General features: G+C 35.0%; 1 protein-coding gene across 1 annotated transcript in view; it reads right to left on the reverse strand.

Moving 5' to 3' along the window:
* Positions 1-889: 889 nt before the first annotated feature.
* The window catches only part of LOC134850878 (phospholipid-transporting ATPase ABCA1-like), a 100,825-nt gene continuing 83,186 nt past the window's right edge, over positions 890-18,528 (reverse strand). The window contains exons 22-33 of the mRNA XM_063866638.1: positions 17,669-17,786; positions 12,721-12,859; positions 12,196-12,327; positions 11,713-11,868; positions 9,688-9,839; positions 6,822-7,071; positions 5,795-5,892; positions 4,397-4,584; positions 3,432-3,602; positions 2,731-2,859; positions 2,121-2,260; positions 890-1,558 (exon numbers count right to left, since the gene is read on the reverse strand). Coding sequence (XP_063722708.1) covers positions 1,359-1,558; positions 2,121-2,260; positions 2,731-2,859; positions 3,432-3,602; positions 4,397-4,584; positions 5,795-5,892; positions 6,822-7,071; positions 9,688-9,839; positions 11,713-11,868; positions 12,196-12,327; positions 12,721-12,859; positions 17,669-17,786 — 1,873 coding nt within the window. The 3' untranslated portion in view covers positions 890-1,358. The remainder of the gene's footprint in view (positions 1,559-2,120; positions 2,261-2,730; positions 2,860-3,431; positions 3,603-4,396; positions 4,585-5,794; positions 5,893-6,821; positions 7,072-9,687; positions 9,840-11,712; positions 11,869-12,195; positions 12,328-12,720; positions 12,860-17,668; positions 17,787-18,528) is intronic.

Consider the following 18,528-nt stretch of genomic DNA (forward strand, 5'->3'; position numbering starts at 1 on the left):
ATTTTATGTTATTTGAGGTTAGGTTGGAGAGCAATTCATTTATCTATTTTACAAATCAAAATAGGGTAAAAACACCCAGTTTCAAAGGAGAAAAATAATAAGTATAAATAATTATAAACTGTTTAACTAGCAAGGGAAAATAACATAGAACGTACACTGAGAGGCTTGAAAATGCGAAGTAGATTTCAACCTCAAACACGAATTTGCTTTGAAATTTTGTTCGAAGCATTGAAAGCACCAAAAAAATTTGGCTGAATCCAGAACGCAAATTTCACAAATATTCACCGGCACGGATCTAAGATTTCTTTGCAGGTATTTCAAAAAAAACTTTAAATAGATCGACCCAATTGATTTTCCAAAACATTTTTAACGCAGTTTTGAAATGAATAAAAAGTTGTCTATTTGGTGTGCAATTCTTCCTCAATATTATTGACTGGTAGCGTCGAAGGGATTGGTGGACAAAAGATGGTTATACTAAACAGCACATGTGGTGACCCTTTCGCGGTGGTCAGGGGATCGAATCCCAGAGAGGAGAGGATGGATTTTTTCCCTAAATCCGCTTATGAATATTCGCTAAGTAGCGTACTTATATTGACGCAGCCGCTATGAGTCAGTGACATGACATTAACTATGACAAGATGGATATGAATGATGATAGGGCGATTTTTGACAATTTAGAAAGCACAAACGAAATCCTTCGAAAACTCGTTCAATTTTAACGAAATCCTTCGAAAACTCATTCAATTTTTAAAGTAGTACAAAATTAAAATGGTTTTTAACCCCATGTTTGACTTAACTAGGAATTAAAAAGCAATTGCCTGATTTCACAAACTGTTGCAGTTTTCCATAAATCATATCTGATATCGGATTTATGATCTAAAATGGATGCTGCGAAACCAAAATCAGCCAATTTCTTCTTCTTTATTTTCGAATTACTCGCAATATATTTTGATCAATCGGAATTAAATTAGAGTTCATATTTGAATACTCTTTTAGAGTTCTTTAAAATTAGGTCACGATAGATGGTGTAGATAAGAGGTAAGCGATAGAACTACACAGTTTTGCAGCTGCTTAAATTAGATTTTCAGCTTTCTTCTTAATTCTTGTAACGCAAGTGTTTGCATGCTTACAAATGGCTCTGGAATAGGCAATATATTAGCATAGGCGGCACGCCTAAATTTACCGTGCCTGAATTTATCCTGAATTTTATAATATTTGTCATACTTCATCGGATAGAAACTTTAGTTATTTAATTAATGCAATCGTCGATATGTAAGATTTGCTCAAAATTGCCACCCATGCTGATGTAGTACCCACCACCAAATGATGATTCGTTTCCCTTCTGACTAGTTAGCCTGTTATGCAGTCTGTGACCTGGCGAAGTTGAGGAATATCTGCTCGAGGGTAGTTTGTGATATGATGTAGTCTGATATGTTGAACATTGGCTTTGCCTTCTCTATAGTCGAGAACAGTTGTGACCATTTGTACGTTTGTCCATTTAGCTCGTAGTGCAAGTAGCCTACTGTGCCTGTTGTGTGTGCATCTTTCAGAATGCAACCTGCAATCAAAGAACAACTGCAAAAAGAAAACAAGCTAGCGCTGAATGCTCCCAACAATGTGCATTCTTCCATTAGATCCAAAACACTTAGAGTGGGTTTCAAAAGAAATCAATAGTCAAACTGCGAAAACTGATCCTAAACAGATGTTTCAACTTTTCGCAAAGGAAAAAATTACAATGAAAATTAACTTCGGTCATCAATATATAATACATCTTTTTTTCACAGAAGCTAAGCTGCACTTCGCAAACCACAAGCAAAAATATGACCGATAACGCTACTGGGAAAAACAGAATGAGTAAAGACTGAATGAGTAGATGGTCTTCAAACTCTTTGAAATTCTAAAACAATTTATTATTGACACTTTTTAAATAAAATTAACCCAATTTAAGAAAACTGGATCAATAGGTAAATTTTTCATTTCAAACCGCGAAAAAGTAAATTTCAGCGTGAACAAATTTTAAACTTTTTTTTCCTAAAAAAAACATCACACGTCCTATATAAGAGTCTGAACTATGTTCATAGACTCTTAAAAAAATCAGACTTGTTCGGAGAGTAACTCACCTTGAAATTCCTTTTCGATGTGCTCCTTTAATCGCCGCGCATCCATATTGACCTCTGGCCCTCCCTGCACTCCATTGTCCACAGTGTCTTCCCCAGTGGGGGCAGCAGAAGCCCCTCCTCCTTCTGACTTGTCGGGCGACCTTAAGATAACACAGTCACTCAGAAAGCAAGAGCAAATGATTAGTTTTAAGGGACTCAAAGCTTACCTTGAACAGCATTTTTTCGTGGAGGAGAAAGCAAAAAACCCTGACCCTGCTCCGACATTGTCATTTAATATTACCAATGGAAACAGTTGGCTCTAGCAGTGTTCATGGCTCTTTCCAATAGTAAAGACGGCTCAAGGAAAAGAAAGAACAAAAATCTGAGCATGATCATGGATCCGGAGACTCAGAGAAGCAGCTTACGAAGGAGCTTTCTAAACATGTTGCTCTTGAAGTCCCAAAACTATTGCTGGCATATAAAAAAACTTTTGGGCTCTTTCACATTAGAGCTGCCCAGCTTAGTAGAATTATAATTTTTGTATTGGAGGGGGTATTATAACGCGAATGAGTCTTTCAGCGGACCACAGCAGCAGCATCAGCTTTTATGATTTTAAACTGAAAGGAGGTACCTTGTCTTGCAGATGAGTGTGAATCCACTTCCATATTTGGACTTGAGTCTCTGCAGACCCCCCAGACACTGGAACTGTCCATTGACCATTATGGTCATGCGAGTACACAGCGCCTCACACTCCTCCATACTACACACAAAACGTAACAGCATAAATTCCATCAAGTGTTCATTCGGAAATTTGTGCTTGAAAATTCCGTTCACACTTGTTCACTTCGACAAAAAAGGGACGGACCACGAAAAACGGCCACTGAATGTACCAATATATGACAGTTTTTTCCCCAATAACACGCATGAGCTGATTCACGCATCGGTTTTTCCCAATAACACGCATCGGTTTTTGAATTGTGAAAACCTACTCCGTCTTGGCAATTGGTACTTTTTTTTATCCCCCCTGAGATTCCTGAAAATCAACTTTTTTAAAACTAAGAGTTAGTCACGTTCTCGTGCCATTTGCTATATTGTTAGTGCGTAGCGTAATTTAACTGCCTTTTGGCCAGTTTTTTTGAGTTGAACATAAGTGAACCACAAAAAAAACTAATTAGATCTTGATGAAATTTGAATAGTGTTTCTTCAGAAAAACATCACAACACAAGTTGAAATGAAGTACACAGCCGGAACTTAGTTTCAACAACGTGTTCAATTAGAAAATGATGAAGTGCAAAGTTATTTTCGGCAGAATAAGTAAAATGTGAAAGCGACCTGTGAGACGTGATGACCAGAGACTGTCCGTTCTCCCTCACTCTGGACAGGACATTCCACAGCTTCCTCCTGGTCACTGGATCCATGCCACTAGAAGGCTCATCCAGAAACACCAGAGGGGGCGAGCCAATCAGGGCAATGGCCGTGCTCATCTTGCGCTTGTTGCCACCACTGTAAAAACATTAACGATCAGTTAGTTGTTTGACGTCATTGTTCAACGCTTCAAAGGGATCCAAAATTTGCAGAGATATAAGCCAGCCTAAGAATAAGCCAGCTATCATATAAACCGGTATTAAAACACTGAGTAGTTACATAATAACTACCTTTCATTTAAGTAACAGTTAAAAAAGTAGCTTGATGAATTTTTTTAGATTCCAATGGGATCCAAAATTCAGTAATCATATAAAAGTTCTACTACTCTGTGTGAGCACTTGAACATCTTAATCGACTTTGCTTGTGTATTTTGATGAATAGCTTTCATACCACCAATCAAAAATTGAAATTCGATTAAAATGTACATATTTTTTTATTATTTAGAAATAAATTCACAATTTATTTGTAGCTGCGAATCAAAGGATATTCAAAACAATTCAACTATTACCAAACTCATCAATTTTTCGCATAAAAGTCAGTAGTTATTACAGCTTGATGGAATGTTTCAAATCAAGTCATTAACAATCCTTGTTTACAGAAGTGAATATTATTGTGAATAATCCAGCCAAAACTTACGCCATTGCAGTAGGTGATAGCATTGTTATGTAACAGCTGCTTGGTTTTGGCTGTCGTTTATATACCTCCAATTCCAACACACCTTTATGCATATTTTTAAGGTCAGATCTCGGTAACAATTTAGAAAAGAGAAATGCAAAAACTGCAAATTCTAGCGATAACGTAATGGAATTATAATATAAACCATGTATACTATATGAGAAGTGAGGAGCTGGATATAATAGCTACAGACGGACCTGTAAGTTCCGACTTGTTGCTTGGCATATACAGTCAATTGGAGTGCCTCCATGAGTTCCCTGGTAACTATCTCCATCTTGTCACTGGGGATGCCTCTGATCCTCCCATACATGTACAGTGTCTCCTCCCCTGTCAGGTTATCAAGCAGGGCGTCAAACTGAGGACAGTAGCCCATCAATTTGCGAGCCTAAATACACACGTTCAGTCATTACACATTTGGCTCAATCATTTTGCAATTAATGTAGGCAATGTTATTTTCGGTCAGCGATTCTTGATCGAATTACTTAACTAAAACTGATGTTCCATAAAAAAATTATGGCGTAGCCGCTCAGGCGGAAAGATTCAAACAAACTGTTCTCTTGATTGAACCTTTACCCTGAAAAACTACCCAGTTTAAGTTGGGGGAAGGTTCCCTGTATAAGTGGCTTTGCCTTAATTTGTGGAAAAAAGTTAAAAGTATAGTAAATTGCAATTTTGTGACAGTTTTTTTTGAGAAAACTGTAAACAGGTCAAAACTTAGACAACAGAGAGTTGGAAAAGAGTCGATGAATGCAAGAAAACAGAAAAAAAATCACTCCTTTCGAATTTCAAAGAAATAAACAGACGCCCTTAAAGCTCTGAATTTCTAGAACAATTTATGATTGCACTTTTTTGATAAAATAAACCCAATTTGAGAAAACTGGATTAAAAATTTAAATTTTTATTTCCCTAGGAAATCTGAAAATTAAATTCCTTTCATAACTAGAAGTCGATCACGTTTTTCGTACCCTTTACCCTTTTGCTGTTCGACAGAGGAGTTTGCCGTCCTTTTAACAAAGGAAATGAACTGAACTTAAAGAATCAAAGGTCAAACCGCAAAAAAAAAAGAAAATTTGAACCTGAGCAACGTTTAAGACTTTTCCTGAAAAATAATCATCACGACCTATATCGACTTTTTAAAATGACCATTTAGTAAGATTAACTTTTTCAACAATTTAACGCAAATTCGCTTATGCAGTGAACCTTCCAACAACTTGTTATTTTGATTGAAAACTCAATCTCAACTTAGGCAGGGTAGTTTTTGACAAAAACAGTAAAAACGTCAAAAAATGGCATTTTCCTGAGGCCAGTACTATTTTTCGACAAAAATGAGGGCGTAGCTACTAACGCAAGGAAGATGTGGTCGATCTGTTCTTTTGATTGAAATCGTAATCTCCAATTTAGCAGAGTTTTCGACAAAATAAAAATTTCCTAAACACGGTCAAAATTTGTCAATTTTTTAGGCCATTAGTTTATTTTCTACAAAAATTAAGGCGTACCGGCGAATGCAGACAAGACAAACACAACAGGCTACACCAAATTAAGGCCGGTATAATTTGAAAAAACTCAAAAACTTTGACACAAGCTTGATAACTTACAGCAGTGACGTTGGTAGCCACATTTATACCCTCAATGAAAGCAGACCCGGAGTCTATGAGCAGATCTCCAGTCAACATGTTGAAAGTGGTACTCTTTCCTAAACAAAACAAGTCCAGTCAGTCATTACATAATAAGCACAGCACAGTAAGCAGCTAGACAAAAACATAGCCGATAGAAAGTTGTAAAACAGCCAATCAACTCAAGGAGACTTAAAGATTGATTTTTTAATTTTCGACTTGCCAACAAAATTTATGAATTAAAGCTGTTTGAAGTTCGAAAACCTTTAACGAACAAAAATTTTTCGCGAAAACTAATTAAACCATATTAGGAAAAACTATTGGGATCTAATGGTAAAACTTTTATTACGCTGAAAATTCTCAAAATTAAAATCCACTCTCGAAACAAGCACTAATTCAGGTTTCTTCGAGCTATTTGTACGTTGACAGTTCTCGTTTCAGCTGAGCAGCTGCAGATGTGTGCTTTCAGACTGAATATAATGAACAGCAGGGTTAGAATTACGAAAAAAGAACAGTAGGGCTACTACGTTTACCAGTGTTTTATTATTTGGAGGGCAAAATTGTCTTCATTAAACGTTAAAGATTTTCCTGCACGTCCGAAGAATGCAATGATCATTATAATTGAAAAACACAATTATGACCACGAAAACAGATTGAAAAAATTCGCTTTGTCAAATCAATATTTCCTAAAATCTTTTTGTATTTCATTCTATGATCATAATTATTTTCACTTGCGACACATTTAATGACTAAAGACAACAACCTACATTCACGTATACTTCATCATAGATATGATAGCAAAGAGTTCGCTTAAGAAAAACTGATGTAGCTAAATGACGCTGTTTCATAAAAGCATCAACTGAGCACAAAAATTTGCCAATTCGATTGCTCAAAAAAGGACTGATCTCCTGCCGCACCAGTTTAACCACTTTTAAAAATGCAGTTGGGGTGGAAAAAAATCTGATCGGTTGTTAAAAAAGTTTTAAAAAATTGAGAAGTTGGAACTGACCCGCTCCATTGACCCCCAGCAGTCCGAAACACTCCCCCTTTCCGACTCCAGCATAGAGTCCATGGACGGCCTTGTGCTGAACGCCTCCACACATTCCTCTGTATGTCTTCTCAATTCCCTTGATGACCATGACGTCTTTTTCAGAGTGGCCACCACCTCGGATCAATCTCGCTTTTTCTTCTATTACATCTGGATCGTTGGTGAAACAGTTGCTCACTCTCAGGTCATTCTCGGCGCTGGATTGCTGGCCCTGTTAACCAACAACGAGCCTCAATAATTTCAAGTGCACAATAAACTGACAATACTAAGGGTGTCACATGACGCGCTACATGATTTGATGTCATGTCACTTAAAGACTTAACTAGGTTGCAGATGCTCACCACTAGAATGATATAAAACTCCATAATTAATTACAGATTAAATCAGTCAACCGCTTAAGAATTGGCTATTCATTACCGAAACATTCGTAGTTATCCTACACTTCTTTGAAGTTTGAAAAACTACTTCAAACTTCCTCAAAGTGGATCAAATAATTTCCATCAGCATCCTTTTTTGTCCAAACAACTTTTTAAGTAACTTTTTTGCCAAAACACTTTGATCGAACCAAGAAATTCTACGGAAATGGCTTTTTTTTCTCAAAAAATCTAGCCAATAGACAGTTGCTAAAGAGCCAATAAACGCGAAAAAAATCGATTATTTATGGCCTTAAAGCTCTTTGAATTTCTGAATCAATTTATGATTGACAGTTTATCGATAAAATTTACCCAATTTGAGAAATCTGGATCAATAGATAAGCTTTATTTTTCGCTGGGAAATCTGAAAATTAAACTCCATTTTCGAAATTAGAAGTCGATCACGTTTTTCGTGGCCATTACACTTTTGCTGTTCGATAGTCGAGTTTGCCTTCCTTTTAACAAAGGAAATGATCTTAAATTAAAGATCTTAAATTTTTTATGAAACTCACCTTCGGTGCCAATATATCGCGCGCCAAAAAACCGCGATTTTTTTGTCAAAATGTTCCAAAAAGTGCCCAAAAACCACTTTTTGGGCCTGTTTTTTCAAAAATTTGCCTGCCGCGCAGAATTTGGCCAATTTTGTCGACCTATAAAAAAGTTAAAATTTCCGAAATTTTTAAAAAATCCGCCCCCCCCTCGAGAAAAACCTAGATCGTCCCCTGAAACTCAGTTACAAGTCTTTCTTCGGTGGGACCAGCTATATTAAACGAAATATATATTGGGTGAAATCAAAAATTTCAATTAAGATCGTACAATTTGGCAAAAATCGCATTAGATTATTACTGCCATTCGGTTGCTTAATTCTATATACACGCACAAAATAAACGCTCAGAACAATTCAACACAGTTAACAGTCAAACTGAAAAGTATCAATGCACTCAGGAAGAATAAAAAACTACTTTTTTAAAAGAAAAGTTACATTGGGTTAAAAATTTTTACCATTTCAAATATCTCTTACGATTGAGACTTTTTCAAAAGAATAACTCATTTAGAGAAAAACGGGTCAATAGGTATCTTTTACGCAAATTCTGAAAATTAAAACTCATTTTCGTAAAAGTCTTTTAATTCTTTGCATTTCTAGAACGATTTTTGATTGTCACTTTTTTGGAGAATGCTACTTACGTCACGATCTTTTCAGTTCAATTTCAATTGAACTCAAAAAATGCATATATACCAAAGTGCATCAATATTTTAAGACTTTTTCCTGAAAAAAAAACAAAAAACAGCAAGACCTATATAAGAGTCTTCACTACGCTCATTACTCTTAAAAAACACTCGAAAAGTATCATCAAGACCTATATAAGAGTGTTCACTATGTTGATGAATTAAAAAATCAGATGTCAAGATGCAAAAAATCAAATTTGAGTCTGAACAAATTCCAAGAATTTAGCTATTAAAACTGCGGCCTATATAAGTGTTTTCACTTCGTTCATTGATACTAAATATCACACTCCAGCATTGGCGGCTGATTCACGCAGACACTGATTAACGCGCACTATAAATCATTGGCAAGTGCGATCGCCACTAGCCAATTTCGTGTCAGGAAGCAATTGCAACACCAACACAACTCCCAGCTTAAATTTGGCCGTATACATTAAATTTTATATTCGCCCAAAATAGATTTTGCCTATTAAATACAGTTCAATTTTTGATCTAATACAGTTCGAGTTGAAAGGGTCGAATGCGTCTTTATTAATCAAGAAGTTGTTAGTATAAGATCTCAATAGATAAAATCACACTGCATTAAAAACTTACCCTTCCCGACTAAATTCAGAACATTGAAGTTAACATCTGGATGAAAGATTTTTTTGATAAAAAACACATAGCCAAGAAAAAGGCAAGAAAGCATTGATGAAGTCAAACTAATCAAATCCAAGGATCAATTGAGCAATCTCTCCCCCCACCCCAAGTAAAAACGGTTAAGACGCTACAAAAAGACGTCAGCAAACGCAAGTAGATGGTTGCTGTGATCATAGCACGCAATCAATTTGCCTACTGAAGTTTGTTTTGTAGGGGTATTGAGATAAATTTTGAAAAAAAAGAAACTTTTTTTTGCAAATTTTTATTTGGGCGACCATTGCCTTATCGAGAAAAGTGAGTTACGATTTCATATCATTCAAACTTTTTTCAAGTGGTTATAAACATGCTTCAAGTACCTATTGAGCTATCTCCGCCCACGCGAGAATGGGGGGGGGGGGGTGGAATTGCTCAATTGATCCAAATCCAAACCCTAGAAAGAAACGCCTTGTCGAAGAGCTCTATGTAGCCCCGCTTATAAACGAACTACAAAAACGAAAAAAAGTTCTTTATATTCAAAATTTTTTTTACGAACAATCCAAATGTTGGCTTACCGATCCGAACAGTCTGGTGAAAATGAAACTGAACAGTCCGTATTCGATTAGAAGCAGAATGAACCAGTAGACAAAGCCATCTATGATGAAACAGATGATGTAATAGCTGATTCCTTCTTCGAACTCAAAGTACGTGAACTCTTCCGGCAAACCTGAAGACAATGTTATCAATTTTTACACTGAATAACATACGCAGATATTGCCCAGAAAAAATACGATATTTGTTTTAAAAAGTAAGCTGAGTAGCAAAGCATATGTGAGGTGAATTGAAACTAGTTAGCTTGATTTCGAAGAATTATTTTTGACGACATAACTTGTTAAGGCTCAAATCCATTTTCGCAATTAAAATTTTATCTGATAGTGAATCCAATACTAATTTTAATGCTAGAAGCTACACCACTTCCCATTTTAATTATTGTTCCGACTTTTGATACGAAAGTAACGGAATATTTGTGCTCGGGGTGGGTTTTTTTTTCTTCAGACAAATTTCGACTTTTTAACTAGCCATTTTTGACGGAATTTTTTTATATCATTCAAAAGGTATTGTTGTCCTGAGCTTAAATTTGAAAAGATATTTCACCTGTGATCATTTTTCGTAGAGTTATGAGGGCTTAAAGATTGCCATTTTGGCCATTTTGACCAATTTGGGACAATTAACGCGCGATATAATTCGCGCTATTAACGCGTAAGCGGAGATGTAATCCGTCTAATAAATCGTTCCAAATTGGTTGAACGAAGCTTATTTGCCATAATTGATTTGTTACAAGGAACGAAATCTCTCTTTTTGTACTTTATATGGCGTGTGGGGGGATGATTTTCATAAAAAATTCAAATTTAAAAAAAAAAATTCGTTTTATTTTATTTCATTTAATTTTTTAAATGTTATTACTGCTGCTCCATAAACCTTAAAGGCAGTCGGAACATTCAGGGCTTCGCCCTGATACGAGCAGTCTTGTTTACATTTGGAAACTATCGGATAAAACTCTCGAATATTGTACTTTTTTACAGAGATTGTTTCACTCAGCCAGGTTTCCGAAAATCCATTTTACTAATCGGCAGTCGACTAAAAAGTCCATTTGTTTCTAAAAATTAAGTTTCCAAAGTTCAGGAATCATATATACAGAATTAGTTTCCATTTTTTGCAATACATTTTATGGTCCTGTATATCCAGACAATCCATAACAAATTTTGATCAAACAACCGTTTTTTTCGTCAAATGTCCCATCAGGAAAATTTTCAACATCTGATGCACATCATCAAGAAACAAGATTTTGCCGCAGATTTTTAGAGAAAAAAAGGGATCAGAAAATATAAATTGTTGTCAATTCTTTTTGTCGCATCTAAATCTGCAAAAAATAGTGGTACTAATGCTAAAAGCCAAGGTGTTTAAACAGACAAACTGATCATGAAATATGATCAATAGAAGTTTTGCTGTTGCCTGTGACGTGTCTTGCAGTATTGTTACAAATAAAACTAATTCAGCCGTTTTGTACTGCTATTTTCAATCCATTTATCCATATAAGAGTCACCAACCAAAATTGTTTTTAAATTAGTCAGAATTTTCTTGTACAAAAAATTATAAAAATGATCAACATGAATATTTGGAGGATAGAAAACAGAGATCAGAAAAAATATTTGTCAACTGGATAAATTAAGATTCGAATCCCTTTTCGCAATTTATATTTTGGCTGTTAGTGAAGCCAAAAATACTTATAATACACTTCGCTCGCAAGTGTAATTTTGTTAGAAGCTACACCACCTCAACTTTTACTAGTTACACATTTGGAAACTATTGGATAAAGTTCTCGATAATTATTCTTTGTCAGAGCTCAATTTTCACAAATTCGGAAGAGAAAAGCAAAGAAATTGTGTCTGTTCAGTTGTGGACCGTTTAAAGCGCGTTGACTGGTTGAGAATTTTCACTCAGCCAGCTGGTTTCGGAAAATGCATCGAGTACATTTTATACATACACACATACTTGTATATTCTGTGTACACTTTATACTATGAATAACTCTACACTGACCTAGCTCCCTGGCGCCTTTATTCCTGGTGTAGACTGAGTTGGCGTCTATGAGTGCACACGCGATGGAGCTCTGAGGGAAGAACAGACAGAGGAACATCACTATGCCCTCGCCTGAACTCTCCAGCGCCTTCAGAATGTAGTACGCAATCGCAAAACCTTAAAAACAAGTCACAAGTCAAACCGCTAACAGTTAAGCATAAATAAATTTCAAGTCAAGGCTTTTCCTGAAAAAAGCACATGGTTTGACTTTGACAGATACCCAAAAACGAACTTGCGCCTTAGCATTTCCGATCAAAACAATAACTAGAATCTCTTGATTTATAATCATTTTGACAATTTTTCATAAAACGCTTCATTAACACAGTGTACTTTTTCTGTGACTATATTCCATCTTGCAATTTTTTTTTTTCATTTAACTTTCGCTCATGAATATAAATCCATTTAACTAATCTTTTTAATTTTCTCATGCAATATCTGACTGACCGATAGTTCCGACGATGTTGATGAGTGCTAGAACGAGGAATCCATTGGCTGGCACTGAGCTGGGCTTGGACAGTAGATACATCATGGGCAGCATGGCCCACGCATACAGCAGCAGAATCAGAATGAAATGTCCTACAAAAGGCAATTTTAAAAAAATTATCGGATAATAAAAAATAATTTTCCGGTTTATTTAAAACAAAAAATTTTTGTACACTTCACAACCTGGCTAAACTACTTCTGTCAGGCTTGAAACTAAGTTTTAAGTTCTACAAAAAACAAGGTTAAAAACAGACATTTTCAACTAACAGATTTTAGCGGAAAAACCTTTAGCCGCTCTCCCAGAGCCAAAACAAAACGATTACTCAAATTAAATAACCAAAAAATCAGTTGGTTCAATGATGGCAAAGTTTTAAAATTTTTTTCTTGTTTGCGCTTCTCCGACATCAGCTTGAGTTCTTAAGTATCAAAATTGCTGTTGAGTTATTACGAGGTTTGATATTATTTTTTCTTCATCTGGTTACTGACCTGCCATTTCGTCACACCAGCCCTCCAGTTGGAATGCGACAATGAGTAGTAGTAGGAGGAGGACAGTGACCAGGTAGTTGCAGAAGTCCCACAACAGAGTTGACAGCCAGTAGGTGATAGTGTTCACGCCACTCACCATCTGAACACAAAATATATATTCAACATAGCCAACAGACAGTTGGAAAAGGAGGAATATGAGTTCAAAACAAAATTATCCTCCGTTGTAGGTCGATCAGCTACAACCAGAACTTTAGTTGATTCAAGACATAAGGCTCCATTCAAGGCTTTCATGTGAGTTGTTGGAAAATGAAGAAAAAAAAACACCCAAAGGACAGGACAATTGGAAAAGATTCATGAACAACGCAAGGAAAAATAAAAACAACGACTTTCGAATTTCAATTTTTTTAAACAGGGCCTTACAGCCCATACCCTTTGAATTTAAAAAACGATTTATGCTTGCCATTTTTTTTTTGGATAAAATTAGCCCAATTGGAGAAAACTAGATCAATAGATTCTTTTGGGAAATATGAAAATTAAATTCCATTTTCAAAATCGGAAGTCAATTGCGTTTTTCTTGATCTTTACACTTTTGCTGTTCAATAAAGGAGTTTGTTTTCCTTTCAACAAAAATATGAAGTGTAATTCAAAAGAAATCACAAATCAAAACGCAAAAAAAACATGAGCGTTTACAAATTTTAAGACTTTTCCTCAAAAAATTACCAAGACTTATTCACTACGTTCATGACTCTTAAAAATGAGCAAACCCAAAATTACTTAGAAACTGGATCAATTACAGAAAACTGGATCAACAGTTATTTTTTTCATTCCACTGGTAAATCTAACAACTAAAACCGCTTTCGAATTTGTCGCTCAAGTTTTGTCGCGTTATTTGCACATTTTTCAATTTTGGAAAAAATCAAAAAGCATACACCAAAAATCAAACGTGATCTAAATAATTGTTTTCACTTCATGCATTATCAGAAACAAAAAAATCAAAATTCTTGGAAGTTACGTATCTGTACAATAACAGAAACAATCCAACATGAGTTGAAGCTATCGTACAAAATTGATTTAATGACAAGAAAAAACGCTCATGTGCTGGCTCGACACGAACCCCTGACCTTCTTCTTTCAGTATTTCAAAGTATGCCAATACACCCGTGCAAAAAAAACGATTCAGACGTTTGAACTGAATGGAAACTGATACATAGCGGATCTTCGGAAAACTTGCGAAAAAAATTCGAAAAAAAATCTTTTTGAAAAGACTGCCATATATTCATTGTTTTTTTTTTAAAAAAACGAAGGTAAGCTGCAATTCCTAACTGTACAACCTTACAAGATTCCTTACTAAAAATAAGTAAAAATAAGTCAGTCACTTAGGCCAATTCACACTTCAAAAATGCTCCCTTAGTAAACTAAACCGAACAAGTTCTTTTCAAAAAAGTAAAATCAATTCTTTTTAGAAAATTTCGTAACTAAAAAAGGTAATTTTTTAAAAGTCACTTAGGCCCATTCAAACTTCAATAATGCTCATTTGGTAAATTCAACCAACGTAATATCAATTCTTTTTCGAAAACCATAACAAAAAAATATTTTTTCAAAGGTCACTTAGGGCCATTCACACTTCAAAAATCCTCGTTTAGTAAATTAAACGAAACGAGTTATTTTCAAAAATGTAAAAACAATTCTTTGTCAAAAAATCATAATTGAAAAAAGCTAATTTGAGTTGATTTCAAAAACTCTAAAACGGAGTTGATTTCAAAAAGTTGATTTCTGTTTCAAAGTTCGTAAAGAAACATATTACTTTTCAACAGTCACTTAGGCCCATTCACACTTGAAAAAGTCTCGTTTAGTAAATTAAAGGAGCATAACTTATCATTTTGATTTATCACGAATATATGTTAAATGGATAGCCAAGACAACAAATAAAGCCAACAGTCAGTTGGAAAAGTCTTTGACAAGAAGTTACATTTGGCCGCACTGATTGAAATTTGTTATTGGCCTTATAGCAAAAAATTTGAACTGAATATAAAAAGAAAACCATCAGTAAAACCACGAACATCAAAATTGAGCATGATAAAGTTTTTAGGGGAAAGCAGACCTTCCCACCACTTACCAAATCACATAGAAAAAGCATCGCATAACTTATCATTTTGATTTATCACGAATATATGTTATGGATAGCCAAGACAACAAATAAAGCCAACAGTCAGTTGGAAAAGTCTTTGACAAGAAGTTATATTTGGCCGCATTGATTGAAATTTGTTATTGGCCTTATAGCAAAAAATTTGAACTGACTATAAAAAGATAACCATCAGTAAAACCACGAACATCAAAATTGAGCATGATAAATTTTTTAGGGGAAAGCAGACCTTCCCACCACTTACCAAATCACATAGAAAAAGCATCGCAAGCTAGCACAGATGAAGTGAAAAGAAACCAAAAGGTCGAGCAATCGATACGAAAAGGTCGAACCAAAAGGTCGAACTATCGATACGAAAACAAAATTTTTCGACCTAATAACTTTAAGCTTTAAAATCAACGCTCCCTCCAAAAAAAGGCAACTTTTAATAGTCTGTTTTTCTTTTCGCGACGCAAAATAAGCTTACCGAGCCGATATAACATAAGCCCAAATCATGTAGCCCAAATAAATCAAGTTCTGGTCAGATTCCAACCTAGGATTTATACCGTCCCAGGTTGGCCGTTACCTTTAGGATAAGTGTGCCGGAGATGCCCAGAAATTAGAATTTAGTTTAAATCATGCTATCAAATGATTGACGTATTTTCGTTAAACAAGTTATTGAGCTGAAAAAAGTATGTAATCTGATTTGATAGCGCTTGATAGTTGCAAGCTTAAAATGGTTTTTGTGAAAAAATCCTCGTGACATGTATAAGTTTATTCAGGGAGGTCATTGACATTAAATTACAAAAAATACTGAAAAATTGAACGTTTTAAATTACTCAAGTAGCTAGCGAATAAGCAAGCTAGCAAATAAAAAATTGAACCGAAATAACAAAATCAAAAAATACCATTCTGGAAGAAAATGAAAATAATTTCTAAATAAAATTAGCCAATCGAAGATTGGAAAAGAGTAATGAACATAAGTAAACAAAAACAATGAAAAAAATCTCAACTTTGTAATTTCAAAGAAAAAAATAGATGCCCTTTAAGTTCTTTGAATTTCTAGAACAATTTATCATTTGCGCTTTACTGATAACATGAACCCAACTCTAGAAAACTGGATCAATAGGTAAGGTAAAGTTTATATTCCGCTGGAAATCAAAAACAGAAATCTAGAACAATTTATCATTTGCGCTTTACTGATAACATGAACCCAACTCTAGAAAACTGGATCAATAGGTAAGGTAAAGTTTATATTCCGCTGGAAATCAAAAACAGAAATCTAGAACAATTTATCATTTGCGCTTTACTGATAACATGAACCCAACTCTAGAAAACTGGATCAATAGGTAAGGTAAAGTTTATATTCCGCTGGAAATCTAAAAATTAAATTCCACTTTCGAAACAATCGTTCACGTTTTTTGCGCCATTTCCACGTTCGTATTTGGAGAGGGCTATTTACGCCATTTTCAGCAGATGAAATTCAATTGAGCTCAAAAACTGCATATATACCTAAGTGCATTCATAATGCATCATTATGTATGAATGCACATCTTAAGTTACAAGAGACTTTTAAGACTTTTACTGAAAAGGAAAACTAAAAAATCAGCAAGACCTATATAAGAGTCTTCACTACGTTCTTTATTCTTAAGCAATCCAAAAACACGACCAGTATCGAACAAGCTTTTAGTATTTATCTAGCGGCAACTTTTATGAGCCGAAAACAAAAAATGCCAAATAAAATTGTTTTAAAAAATGCTGACTAATTAAGTTTTAAAATTTTTGAAACCTTGCAACACAAACTATTTTAATTTTTCAACGAAAAATCAATCATTTTTTGCCATTGATGCCATACTCAATAAAATGACGCAATTGATAAAAAATAAACCGTTTAGGTCGAATAAACCTCAGCTTTAAAGCGAAAAACAATAAGATAACCAAGGAAAATATACGTCAGGGCTTTTAATTTAACACAGTACAGAGTAAATCAAAAACACTTGTATCTACGATGAAAATTGCTGACAGCACAAGAAAATTCCCCGATATGTTATTTAACAAAACCTTCCATTTTATTGAAAGTGGAAAAGTAGAGGTCCTGGCTGTGATCGAACCTCCACACATATGTCGTCAAGCATGAGCTTTAAATCCAAGCAAAAAGGCAAAATGCAGATGGAGTTTCGAACTAATAACTGAATTCGAGAGGGTAAAACGGGACAAAGTCTAGTACTTCTCGATTCCGTCACTAATTATAAAAAGCCATCAAATAATTTGGTTATTTCGAAAGACAAATTGCTTGCCAAAATCGCAAGCGCAAAATCACAAAAAATAAGAGCATTTTATTCCACAAAAACTCCACTCCACTTCATAATCTCCAATTTTTGCCCCATTTGTTCTTTGGTTTCTGGAGAGCACAATTTGTCTTCATTTTAACAGTTGACTTTGAATTGAGCTTGAACAAAGTCAGAAATCAGAACGCAAAAAAATAAATTTGAGCATCAACTACTTTTTAGACAAAAACAATAAGTATGAAGACAAAAAAAAAACAAGACAAACAATAAGTATGTTCAATTCATTGATTGACTTTTCAGAACACCAGCGACTTTCTCTTAGTAAATTCTGTTCACATAGTCCGATTGTTACAAAATTTGGCATGCGGACTAATTAGGCTATGACAAACATATTTGATCTTCACATCTAACCTCGCAAACCCACTCGCTACGCCAGAAAATTGATGCTTATGTGAGGTGGGGAAAAGGAAAAAGAGCCAAAGTTATAACTAATCGATTGTGCTGAAAATTAAAAGTTTTGTAGCTGAATAATGTGTGACCTGTATGTGTTTGGATCTGGCGGCCTTCTCCCTGACGAGGAACACGACGAAACTGCCCATGAGGAAGCCCAGTCCCATGCCAGCCATGTAGAAAGACAGCAGAAACGCATCTGCAGTCCTGCCATGTCAACACAAATCAGACTAATTAGTTGAACAGGATTACCATATGAAAGAATGTCATATTAATGTGCGCAATCATCCGCCTTTAGCCAATTTTTGCACTCTAAGCAAAAAACATCATTCATATAGCGTGAATGATTCAAAGCAAACAGAGCTTTGAATTAAAAATAGACAGTCTTGGTCCTATTTTAATACACAGTAGATACTGTTTTATTTATGAAACTTAATACCAACTCTTTTTACTCAATTAATTCAGATGGCCTAATGCACGCAACACCAGACTAATAGGAGAGAACTATTGAATTAGTCGTAGTCTGTTCTGAATACTGTTCAGGAATGAATTGTGTTTATCTATACAGGTATTGCCGAAACAATTAAATTCACTCTGTTAGGTAAGTAAAATTACACAAGACGTTTGACATTAATAAGGGAGAGACATATTAAGATTGAAGACTATGCGCAACAGCTCAAAAAATATAATGAATAGCTGATAGATATACTCCGAAATCAATTTTATTTTAACTTCAGCTATTTAATGAAACTATTTTCCGATGAAAACTAATTTGTAAAAACATTACAATTGACGTATATGCACACTGCCACAAATGATGCAGATTTGGAAAGAAATGGGCAGAAAAGCTGTTCTCCATAAAATAGCTCAACAGCTCGTATGATCGTCATTTCCCTGGTGGACACTTAAAACTGCAATGAATTGCCTATGCATTGGAGCTAACTAGCTA

This window comes from Symsagittifera roscoffensis, chromosome 7, assembly GCF_963678635.1.
Source record: "Symsagittifera roscoffensis chromosome 7, txSymRosc1.1, whole genome shotgun sequence".
In the NCBI taxonomy this organism is placed as follows: Eukaryota; Metazoa; Xenacoelomorpha; order Acoela; family Convolutidae; genus Symsagittifera; species Symsagittifera roscoffensis.